We start from the raw sequence: 12,928 nt of genomic DNA on the forward strand, positions 1-12,928 counted from the left end.
CACCTTTAAAAAAGAATAAACGTTTTTGAATCGCGTATTGTTAGATTGCAGTTGAATGATTTTAAGTAATATCTGCTGCAGTCACTTTGGGGGTTTCCTATTGAGCATCTAGCTAAGTGATATATATTGATCTTCATTAAAAAAAAATAAAAGCTATGTACAGTTACAGCACAGTTGCTCTAATATGCACAAAAGGATAGAAATCTTAACCCTGAATTTTGATCTTTATAAATCACATTATTTCTGCTTTAGCTTGTAATGTATAATGGCTTATATTTTGCAAACCACTCATGCATGCCTCCCTTAATTCTCTTTTGTTCCTTTTGCTTTTTGTGCTACTAAAAAAAAGAAACTGATACCTCAAGAGGAAGTGAAATTACAAACTCAAAACAGTGAAAATAAATACGAGGTTTTGTTTTTTTTAGCAGATAACTGAGCCCATGTATCATCTTGGCAAAAGGCTGCCATCATGTGTTAAAAAGTAGCATTATTACCTAATAGCAATCCACTGTTAAGCCCACAATAAATGCATAATGTATGCTTTCTGGCCACTTTGTCCACCTGTTCAGCTACTCATTGATGGAAATATGTAATCGGCCTTTTAGGGACATAGACATGTTCAGAAAAGCCTGATGAATGTGGCATACAGTTTCAGTTTCAATTTCACTCTATTTTAGAAACAACTGAGCCACTGGGATCATTCCACACAATCATGTCTAGGGATTACAGAGAATGGTGCGACAATTGTTACATAGATTAAATTGTTATAATGTGGGTTATATGGGTTAAAAATGGTTTAATGACTCCAACAAACCAAACTAAACACTTAAATGTCATTTTAGGATTAATGTTTCGTCAACTTATGACTCGTTTTAAACACAGGCTTGTTTTATTTTTATTTTTTAAAGGTAAATACTCATCACCATAACACATAATTCCATCATCAAGTTGATTTATTTGACAGACCAAACATGATTCATTACAGTCCATCAAAAAGTTGACCATGCAACAATTCTGTCATCACATCCATATATTTTTAAATCACTCTCCAAAAATACAAACACAAATGACTCTTCTCAGTGGTCATATATTATCAATATTATTATGCACAAAATATAAAACTAGCATCCATCTTTGAAATCGATATACTGCTGATGCAGTATTACTTCTCTTGCATGTATATTTATATACACAAAATTAGTGACTATGCAACACATAGTCGCCTTAAACCTCTCGCCATGATATTGCATAATAAATATGAACCGACTTCTAAGACTTAGTTTGAATTAGACAGATGTGCTGGCAGCGAGAAAAAAAAAGAAGACTCAGTTAAGACACAATAAATAACCCTTCAATGTGTTTGTGCATACAAGAGCATGAAATAAAGAAACAAAAATGGTCAAGGGCATGAAACATGACCTCCTTGAAGGCCTTCTGTGTGTCTGTGTAGGTGCACTCGCATGTGATTGAGATTATGTCATTAACAGAAAAGTCTCCTCAGGGACCCTGAGATAGCCCATGTAGCCAGCAAACAGCCCGTCTGTCCACAACACTGTACAGTACTTGTAGAGTTAAAATGGGCGAAACCAGCCAACCCCACAAGAGTTTGGCTCTTTAAGTATCTCTCAGTCAGGCTAACTGCTTTGTTAAAACATCTCAAGCAGGAAAGGGTTGCAATCTGTTACTTCCATGAAACACTGCCAAAGTAAAAAAGTAAAACCTGTGTAGTTAAATCATTGTTTAGTAGGTTATATTGTTCATGTAGTTTTTTCTCCAGAGTCCCCACTAATTTATTTTAATTTTGCCAGCATGAAAATAAAATAAAATGACAGCAGCACAGCTGATCATTTAGTGCACAAAAATCTTGCACTTTTTTCCCTTTTCACTTCTAACCAATTATCAACATCTAGAACTCTGGATACACCGGACAAAACATTGGGATACAAACTGTATTTTACATAGCTACTGTATATGTTGGCCTGTGAGATGGCAGCTGATTTGTCAACTCTGTTTGAAAGAAGTAGTCTACCTTTTATTTCCACCAATGGACTGGAGAATGTTATTTTTAAGATGTACTCTTAGAAAAGCTCTTGACTTGTTTGATTTTTGTGTTTTGTTTAGTTTTTTTTTCAGGCATCTTGTTAAGTTAGAGGCCTGACTCACCTTCCTTGAGCAATGACGTCTGTTTCACACTACAACAGCCATCAGAAAGCGATGACGCAAATGACATCCACTCTGTGCTTCACACTTCATTCATCAGCCTGCTATCAGGCTCAGCTCCTGTTGGGGCAGCCTAACACTGCTTCAGGGGAGCAGTGACACTGCCTTCATATAATCTGTACAAATTTTCTTTGTCGTCTCCTTTCCTTTATTTATTCTCTTCGACTCTGAATTATTTGCTTTCTGCTTAGCTTTTCGCTCGTCTGCTTTGGTTCCTGCTTTCTCTTTCTGTCACCTCTTTCCCCTCACTGAGCTGCTTCCCTCAGTGTTGCAAGAGGAAGTTTGTTGCCATATTAATGTCATTATTTGAAGCTCTGAGCGCCTCGAGGGCATCGATCCTGGAAAAGCCCATTTCCACTAAACGTGCAACCTGTAGGACACAAGATAAAACCAGCTCAAACTTAAGCACAGAAACACACACATACAGGAACACTGAAGTAAACGTCTACCTGTTCTTCTGCTACAGGGGAGTTGTCCAGAAAAGGTGGCTGTGTGGATTGGTGGGCTTGAGGCTGAGGACGGGGCTGCACCGGGACGCGGTTCTGTCCTCTGTGTCTCAGTGAAGGGAATAACCTTGTCCACTGTAGCAACCCGCTCTGCACAAATACACAGACAAAAGCAGTATCTAATACTTTGTAATACTAATCACTTCCATCTAGACAAGAACCAATTGAATACCAATATCAGATATCTGTCAGATACTCTGATAGCTCAGTGATTGTATAGCATACATCCTTAATGACTTAAAAAATGTTCCTCTTCTCATGTTTTCTGACTCTTTTTCACTAGCTCTGCATTTGGCTAAGTTCAGTGTCACTACTGGTAGCATGAGTTGATATCTGGACCCTACAGACGCTACACAGGAACTTTAATAACTTCAAATTTGTGCAACTACCTACCTAAATGATCATGGTTAAATGTCTGACTACAACCGTAACTGTAAGCATGCTTCCCTCTTTCTTTCATTGCTGTATCGCATACTGTCATGTGGCCTTAGAAGCAAAATCAATATCTGAGAAACTGGGTGGTCTATGCATAGGTTCAGTTTTAAGTCTTTGTGTGCATCTACCTGTGGCTGTTGTCTGGCATTCGTCCTGGCCTCGTTGTACTCGGCCAGTAGCAGCTGTTGGTCGAGCAGCTCCATCCTCTGCTGCCTCTGAACGTCAAGAGTGGCACCCATCCCCAGAGGTGTCTCGCTGGTAGGTTGGGAGCCTTGACAAACACAGATATAAACAACAGATTCGTCTTAAAAATATCATAACATATCTGTACACGAGTGGATAAGTGCTATGAAGGATCATTTAGCACAAATTCAGTTTTTCTAAGAGGTTTCAGGACCTCATATCCTATATAGTGGTGAACAAACTAGATTACTATTATCATGTTTCACTTCAGTCAGGGAACAATAGTTCAGTTAGGGAATTTGACATTGTTAAGCACTGACTATTTTGAGGCTGATAAGCACTCTAAAAGGCTTAAAAATCAGTGAGCGGGACATTAGGGATTAGAGAGGAAGAGCTACTTAAAACAGAACATTAAAAAGGTAAGTAATCTATCGAGGAAATGTTTTAAGAGGTAAAAGTAATCTGCACATTAACATAAAAAGCTCATTTTTGGTTTAACTCCATCTGTTCACACATTATTTAATAAAACTTAATCTATGAGTTCATAGATTGGTGAGCTGACGACAATATCCCATCAGCCTTTTATAGCTGAGAGGTAAAAATCTTTTTAACCAGCAGTTAAAAAGATTAGCCAACAGTGACAGCGGTACATCTTATCATTTTAAGTCACTCTGTGTCACAGCACTAGTCAAATGCCTAAAAGGTATGTATATTATTATTATCATTAAGTCAGGCAGAAAGAGACAACAACCCCACGTCAGGCTCTGCAACTCTCGTCCTTGTAAAAGGGATTTAGACAGGATTTGTGTTTGTTGTTATTACGAAAGGATGGACTCACTTGAAAAGACTGGCTCCAGAATATATTGTCCAATACGAGACACCCAGATGGGGACAAACAGGATCTTCTGTAACCGTAGGACACTGGAGTGGTATAGTCCACCTGAGATCTGAAAGGCATATTTATAAAAGCACATGTGGACATAATACAGAAATAGCAATCTTTACTGAATAAAGATTAAATTACACAGTAGAAAGTAAGGAACAATATTAAGTGCTTCCACAGATATAGGGCAGTAAGTAAAGCTCGAGTTAAAAATAAAAAAATAAAAAAAATGTGCCTCTCCAATAAATCCTTTGTTTATTTTCCTCAGTTGCTTTAGTGATAAGATGTCAAAGTCTATGATCATGTCTTCAAAAGCTTTGCTTGGTCTAATCAGCTTTCCAAATCTTAAAACCCTGTAATGTGAAAAAGACAGTCACCTCCCCTTTTTTTATTCCAAGGATTTAGGCATAAAGAAAATCATAATAATACAGCCTGAGATGAAGAACGTGTGTCATATTACACCTAATCATTATTTATTTAACAAAACTTAAGCCAAAATGGAGAACCAGTGTCTGAAAAAAAAATCCCATATCATGATTCAATAGCTCAGGCTCTCACTTCCTTGCAGAGGATTTCTGGGAAGCTCTTCTTTACAATGATTCTTCAGTCCATCGAGGTTTGTGAGTATTCTCTCCAAGATCCTGCCACAGCATTTCAATTAAGTTGAGGTCTGGATTTTAACTGGACCATTGCGACCCCTTGATTTTTTTCTTTTTCAGCCAATTTGTTGGTGATTGCTGTACTTTGGGAACACGCTCTTGTTGCCTGACACAGTTAGCTAAGCTAAGTTTTAGCAGTTGGACAGATAGCTTCACACTTGACTCTAGAATACTTTGGTATACAGAAGACTTGATGGTCAACAAAACAAATCATCACCCCTCTACCACTGTATTTGAGAGTTGGAATGAGACGTGTATGCTGTGTTTGATACTTGCTTAATGTGGAACTGTGCATTATGGCCAAACATCTCCACTTTGCTCTTGTCTGTCCACAGAACATTGCTCCAGCAGTCTTTGTTTTAGATGCAACTTTGCAAACACAAGCTCTGCTAACATGTCTTTTTTTTTCTTTATTCAAATCAGGCAACAAAGTATATATCTCATTTACATTGACATAGTTTTTTTTTTCTTTTTTTCTATTTTCCCCTTTTCCCTTCCCCTCCCCTCTTTTCCCCCTTCCCTTCCTTCCTCTCCCCATCCTTTTTACATAAAATATAACTACCATTATATAAACAATCATATCTATGTCTATACACACACATTTATTATCCTAAATAAGTATATTCAAAGGAGGGAGAGAGGGAAACCCCCCCCCCCAAAAAAAAAAAAGGAGAAAAAAAAGAAAAAAAACAACACCTGCGTAGACCCATATATATAATCTTGGAGCAGATATGGGAGGAGGCCATACCTCCCAGTTTTACTTATTAAAGTAATCTATAAAGGGTTGCCAAATTAGGTTGAACTATTTAACATTATCTCTTAATGAAAATTTAATTTTTCCAACTGTAAATGATACATTGTGTCTCTTAATAAAGCAGAATGAGTTGGGGGGGGCTTTATTTTTCCAATTTAGAAGTATAAGGCGTCTTGCAAGCAATGTTATAAAACTCAGAGCACGAATTTGTTTATTATTTAAGTTTTTAACTGTAGCTACACCAAATAGTGCCATTACTGGGTCTGGGGGGAGTTGTTTTTTAAAAATATCAGACAGAGTTTTAAATATTTTAGACCAGTAGGTAGCGATATTAGGACATGTCCAAAACATATGTGACAATGAGGCAGAATTCTGGCCACATCGATCACATCTTGAGTCAGCCCCTGGAAACATCCTTGAAACCTTCAATTTAGACAGATGGAGCCTATGCAGGACCTTAAATTGTAGTAGTCCGTGCCTTTTTTTTTAAAGATGTGTTAGCAAACTCTTCCAAAGAAGCCATATTTTCTGAGTTTTTTAAACTGTACAGTTATAAACTTTAACATTTAATATGGTTATTAAGCCCTGAGATCTAGCTCTCGGGTGTTTTGTCATTTTTCTGAGCATTGTATCATGTGACCTTGGGTGAATTTGTTGTATGAAATTTTTTCCACTTGTGAATAATCTTTCATTAGAGAATGATGGACTTCAAATCGTTTTGCATTTGCCTTCCCATATTGATGTGCAGCAACATTCTCTATTCTAAGATCATTGCTGATGTCATTCTTCCATGGCATTGTATTAACAGACACCTGAATGCTCCACTGACAAACCTTCTGCCTTTATAGAGGTGCTCACACTTAGATTAGCATCTGTTACTACTTATAAATTATAGACTTACATTAAAACCTTGGAACTGAATGTAGGCAGACTTTTTTTCTCACACGACTATATATATTTTTTAATCAATCAATCAACTGTTTGATTAATACTGAAATGCTTATATCCTTTGATTTTGATTTCCTTGATTCATACTGCACACAGAGTCCTTGATGATCACCATTATTTATCCCTCCTGGTCATGAATAGCTTATTATGTTTTAAATGCTGGTACACATGCTAGATATACATTCAAAAGACAAGAAGAATTTATTTACTCACCAATCCACTGAGTGCAAGGAGCCACATAAAAGGGCTGGAAGTCAGCAGCTGTATCACAAAGAACAGGATGATAAAACAGAGATTAGTAAGAATTCAAACTTAAAAGTGAAACAGACTTCCACGTGTCCATAGGGATTTACCTGTAAGCCTACTATGTAGACCAGGGACTTGTTGGTGATGTGGATGCGACCCAGTACCTGTGTGACTGGCATCCTGGGGATCGACAGGTAGAAAGGCACAAACAGAGAGAAGACTGGTGCAAGCCTGTGGGAGGCGAGAGGGAAAAATCAAGAGGATTGAGGTTTGGGCTCCCTTGTGAACTTATATTGATTTTTATGCATTTTGATCTTTTATGTTAAGTTTACATGTATGTAAATAAAACTGCCATTGTCTCTTTTGTGGAGGTGGATTGTAAACTGATTATCTAATACATCATGAATGATGAAACAAAATGTCATGAAAACTGTTGTCGCAGGCCATAAAACTGAAAAAGTCTACTTTTATTTTAGTGATGCTGCACGTGCGTTATAATAAAGTCTACTTACAGTCCCGAAGGCAGTTCTTCCACCTCATAGTAAAACAGAAACTGGAAAGCCTCTGCCAGCAAGAAATCCATCAATGCAGAAAGACACCAAGTACCAAAAAGAAACGACTGGTAAAGGGAGAAAAGAGCACCATATAAGATTATCAGAGCAGTACATACCTATAAAAAAAAAGAAGAAGAAAAAAAAACCCTTCACACTGTATTACATAAGATGAGTTAAAAGTGACTGAGACCATAAACCTGGTCTCTATCTAAAGTCACAGCTGGGGAGTTTCACTTTTCCACAGACTTCTACAATCAGGCTTCTTTTTATTGGTGGCCATTACAAAGACTAGAGGTTTAAGGCACTTCTAATTTATCTTTACTGTTCATACAGAGATGTTAAATCACTCTTTTATATGCAGCCCATGAGTCTAAAAACATTTGCACAAACACAAAGCCACCTAAATGAGGAAGTTATGCATTTTCTTCCCTAAAAGGTGAATTCAAAACTGAGATGAAACTCATACTGATTCTGACTGATGATCACACCTATGAAATAATTCTAATTTGGAGAGTCAAAGGAGCTTGCAAAGAAAAGCGTCTGGACTTCTTTAAGTTGCTTGAAGACGTTTCACCTCTCATCCGAGAAGCTTCTTCAGTTCTAAGGTCAAATGGTGGGGAGTCCCAGATTTAAACCTAGTGGGCGTATCCCCCCACAGAGGGACAAAAGGACCCCCTGATGATCCTCTAATCGCCTGAGCCAATTTGGGGAATAATTTTTAATCGCTTTATACAGCACCATCCACTCTTCACTCTGGTTCAGCTAAATCTCTGGTTACACTCCTTCCTTAAATGTTTTTATCTATCAATAGTTTTTATACTTACAGCAAACTTCCTGGTGCCAAACCTCCTTTCAAAGATTCTAAAGTTGTAAATGAGCAAACTGCTGCAGAATGAGTCCTTGATATCGAGACACACCAGCCTGGCACACAATAATCTCCACACCTAAAACAGAAGGGACGGAAGAGTCATACACAGACACTTGCATCCAAAACATACGAAGAACAAATAAACCCCTGTATAATAATGCCTTTTATGTATATATTACACATATTATACATATGTGTCCCAAATTTGGCATACTATCTCACATTTCTGAACCAAATACTAGTACATTTTACCATAAATTCCAACAAAGGTTTTATTAAAAACAAAAAACAAACTCAAAATCCATTTAGCAACTTCTCTTAGCACAAATAACATCTCCCCAAGCTCAGACTCAGATGTAATCATGTGACCTAAATGGGGAATTTTAGTTTCGTGATAACAGGTCATTACATATGACGATAAGATAATTCCTGTCACACCACACACACTTCTGCATGGTTGATGGTGTACTACTGAGCAACATAACCAGGGTTTGTGTAAGCAGGCTTGACAACAGTGTATATCACCTTTCTTTGTCAACCCATGCTTTCTGCTTCGGGATCTTACATGCTACTCAGTATATTCAGGTTTAACACTGTCCCACCCCCTGAAGCAGGAAGCATGGACATCTCTTTGTTAACTTTCAGTTAAGAAAGTAAAAGTAAGAAAGTAACTTTGTTGACTGATTATTCTTTGTGATAAATAACCTACAAACTTAATCTGTTTTAACCTGTGTTCTATTAGCTGTGTAAAACAAATATGGTGACAAATTAGGACAAGCATAAACAACATTTATGTATTTTCTGCATCGCCAGGATACATGCAAATTCTTGGAACAGGAAATTTACTCCACACGCTTTATTCTGCAGTTCAACAGGCAAAATGGATTTCTTCAGCAGACAGTCTATAAGCAAAACTTCAGAAAGACCAACAAAGCTGGTGTCTGTCCTCCGAGACAAGGTGTGTTTGTTCAGGGTCTTTAGTCCTGGATCCTTATTGTTTCACTGGTGTAAACTATCAGATAGCACTAGGAGTTGGTTTTAGCGTTCCCTCTATGTTTCACCCCCAAACACACTTGTAGATGCCGGGCCGTACCTGATGCTCCTGTGTGATAGCCTGGAGGTGGTAAACAAACAGGTCTTGGTACTGTGGCAGCAGGGTGAGCATCACAGTTAGCCCATTTAGAACCAGAAGAAGGCTTTTCGACAGAGGAGCCTTGTCTGTCAAAGACACACACACACAGTATAATTAACAGCAATGTACAGCGTCGCTTTGTTCATCGATTTATCTAATATTCTTTAAATATTACCAAGAGTCGTGAAGATGGAAGGGCTTATTTGTATACAGAGGCGGGGCACACATAGACACACAGCCACCTCAGTACTACGAAGTTAGCATAATATTCACTTTATTTGAACTTTGAGGCCTTAGCTGAACAAACTGAATACTTGGAAACGTGTAACATAAGGTTCTAATTAACAAACCGAAGCGTTAACTGATAGATACCGTTCAGAGTAAATGAATGACAGCGCAATGCTAACGTCAGGTAGCTAAGCTAGTAGTCCGTTGAGACTCGCTGTGGTTTTAACGGCAAATTCACGATACTTACAAAGGCCACGAGAACCGGTGGTTGTGAACATAACGTCCAGGTATGTTACGGTGTCCAGGCGACGGCTGTCGATCCAAATATAGCGCCAAAGTGACACTAAAACACCGAAATAAAGTTGGAGACAGGATCCATGCTGTAACCGTGGAAGGAAAGGCAGGGCAAAGGACTCCGCTACGGAAGCCCGACAACAGCTAAAAGGTTTCTCTCGCAGAAGCCCCAAATGTTAAAAGAAATTCGTCCTGTGGGGGTCGCTGTTGTTCTGTGTTGAGCCCGGGAGAAGTCTCGCTGCTCAGACATTTTTATGGATGAACTTCAGATTCAGGTTCAGCTTCAGGTTACTTTATTTGTACCCACAGGCAGGTTTGGTCTGTTGTAGTGAGTCATTCATCCTTACGTGTGCATTTTCAATACATACACAGATCACAGATAAACACATGCTTAGAGAATCCACATAGCATCGTGTAGGAAAGCTACAATATGTCTATCTGACTGATAGCTGATGGAAGAAAGCTGTTTTTAATATTTGATGTTGTGCACTTTGAGACCAAAAACCTTCAACCAGTAGGAAGAAATTGAAACCTACTATGCAAACGGTGCAAATCATCAAGTAAAATCAAACCAACTGGTGTAACCATCTGGTGTATGCTGGGTTCAGTCTGTCAAACCATTTAACAATTTCATTAAGTGAGTTTGTGTTCTTTACATATATATATCAATTACTATGAGACCAAGGAAAGGGATAAAACAGATTCAGTAAAAGCACAGTAAAATAATACCATCATGGTTTTATCAATCTGGAAACAGGAAAACCTTCTCATGCACGGCAGTCGCTGATGCCCTTTTTATAAGTGCAGCTTCACACTCATTCGTTTCTGTGAGCGTTTTCTGATTCGTTTTGCCATCAGTTCCTGAAGACATGCCACAGCTCACTGTTTTCTGTTGCTTCAAGTGCTTCGTAGATTAAAAAGTTTTAAATTAAATTTTATTTGCATCTACTATGATAAGAAAATGCTGTATGTTGCTCAAAAGAGCAATTTTATTTTAAGGCACTCATATACTATATTGATACTCAAATACCCATATCACACCATCTCTGAGAGCCGGGTCACCTCCATCAGCCAGCGACAACCATTAGGTCTGTATCCTCAGGTTAAAAGCTACTCCAATAACAACTGGGTTTTTGTATCCATGATGAAATATCAGGCATTTCAACAGTACAGATGCTGCAGCTGGATGACCCTCAGAAAGGCAGTATTTTCTACACAGTGCCCCCTTGCTGTTATCTTATAAACTAATCCAAGGGGATTATCAAGGCCTGAAGTCTGATCTTTAACCTTGTCACCTAGGTATGTAATAAGCATTTATGCAGCACAGCAGATGTTTATAACTTCAGCTTTCTCAAAGAGTGCTACCCATGTAAATTCTTCTGTGGCCTTTGAGCAGGATGTAACTACACAAGTCTAGCTTAATGACTTTTTCTTATGGTCATCTGGCGTCATGCACACAGTGTCATATCTTGTCAAGGTCCAGACTTCCTTTGCAGAGGCCCTGCTTTGTCTTATTGTCAAATTGCTGCCAGTTTTAGTGACATCAAAATGTATGTATTGCTTCTTGCCTGGGTGTGATAGCTCCAGAACCAGTCGATCCAAAGCGTAGTGCATTTGAAAAGATATGGCGAACAGCTGTCTAATAGTGTTGCACTTTCCCCATCATCAACAGATGCAGTTGTGTTAGTTCCCATTGGTTAGTTCCCACCCATTAGGTCTATTTGGCTGCCTGTGGTCAGATGTGACTGCAAAGCAGAGCTCAGTAACAGCTTGCTAATTGTGTTTCAGACCTTCTCTGTCACTGATGTAGGAGTGAGGTCTAAAAAGGTTGCTTTGCCCCTGTTCTCAATCAAAGATAATCAGATTAAACAGCACAGAGATGTGTGTATGTATATGTTTGTGTGTGCTTACCAATAAAGAGACTCCAGATTTGGAGACAGCCTTGACTCCTGCTGTTTGCTTTGTTCATTAAGAGGAGATGAGCAGATGGTTTGCTGGTCTGTTGTGCAGTGCACACATGCAGGCACACATACACACACACACACGCACGCACATGCAAATACACATATACACATGCATGCTCGGTCCTGTCACCTTAGCTTTATCCTCCATTTATCTTTTCCATTACACATCTCTCGGCAGGACAATGCCACTCGGTGAATTGTGAGGGATGTGTGTGTGTGGGTGTATGTGTGTGTCAGAGAGACAGAGAGAGATACAAGGGAGTGTGAAAGAGTAGTGCGCTGCTGAATGAAGTCACAAACCTTTTTAGTCAAGACAGCCTCTGAGGTGGTCATCTGAAAAGCTGATGACTCATTCATACATTCATTTATGTGAATCATTGCTATTCACTTGTCAGCCATTCTGTATTCAGGAAGAATTGCTTATAACAGAGGTATTGTTTTCGTCCTGCATCACAGCTTATCTGCCTGTGTCCAGGAAATGGGACACTGCACATTTAGACAAGGTTACATGAGCAAAGCCTGGCTGAGTGCAAAGATTCCTTTTCTTTTTGGCACAACAAATGGTTTCAGAGCAATGAGAAATGTATTGTTTGGGATTTTAGAAAACTTAATATTCCTCCTGAGCCGAGTTCCTGAGTATGTCTTCAAGGCAACTGCTTCTAAAGTCTCTAAACTGCCAGCACTTTTGATCTGTAATGCCTCTTAATATATTATATATCCATGCTTTTAACATCTGCATCAGTAAAACAACACTTCTTAAACCACACACACACACTTTGGTTTCACTGCTCTGACCTCATTTTATAAGCCAAATATATCTTATACCTGTAAGTAGGCACACACTTTTTTTGAAAGCTACACTGGATTTATCTTATAAGACTTTACAGGAGTTCAATTAAAAAAAATCCTATTGATTAGTTTGATTTTGCAGGGTTCTGTCTCCTGCATAAATACTAAGACCATAAATAGCCACAAGTGTACTATTTTCTTCCACAAGTTGTTGTCAAGTTCTTAACAAAAAAAAGGTGCCAACTACTAATTGTTGACTCAAAAT

At 38.5% G+C, this 12,928-nt stretch overlaps 1 protein-coding gene across 1 annotated transcript; it reads right to left on the bottom strand.

The window, feature by feature from the left end:
- Window positions 1–1,236: 1,236 nt before the first annotated feature.
- Window positions 1,237–10,014, bottom strand: ubac2 (UBA domain containing 2). The gene is made up of 10 exons (XM_085369124.1): window positions 9,864–10,014; window positions 9,350–9,474; window positions 8,213–8,332; window positions 7,347–7,453; window positions 6,942–7,065; window positions 6,802–6,849; window positions 4,183–4,291; window positions 3,290–3,432; window positions 2,670–2,816; window positions 1,237–2,590 (listed from the first exon to the last, which is right to left on the bottom strand). The coding sequence occupies exons 1-10, from the start codon at window positions 9,892–9,894 to the stop codon at window positions 2,483–2,485; spliced, it is 1,062 nt and encodes a 353-aa protein (XP_085225250.1). The 5' UTR covers window positions 9,895–10,014; the 3' UTR covers window positions 1,237–2,482.
- Between the last annotated feature and the right edge of the window lie 2,914 nt (window positions 10,015–12,928).

The sequence above is a fragment of the Diplotaxodon limnothrissa genome, linkage group LG13, assembly GCF_057381915.1.
Source record: "Diplotaxodon limnothrissa isolate DT_005_m linkage group LG13, D_limnothrissa_male_GT1.1, whole genome shotgun sequence".
In the NCBI taxonomy this organism is placed as follows: Eukaryota; Metazoa; Chordata; class Actinopteri; order Cichliformes; family Cichlidae; genus Diplotaxodon; species Diplotaxodon limnothrissa.

Coding starts and splice junctions, on each gene's coding strand:
- ubac2 (XM_085369124.1), bottom strand. CDS start 9,894: ATGTTCACAACCACCGGTTCTCGTGGCCTTT. Junction 7,454..8,212: donor TTGGCACCAGGAAGTTTGCT/GTAAGTATAAAA, acceptor TCCCTTTACCAG/TCGTTTCTTTTTGGTACTTG. Junction 6,850..6,941: donor TCTACATAGTAGGCTTACAG/GTAAATCCCTAT, acceptor TTTGTGATACAG/CTGCTGACTTCCAGCCCTTT.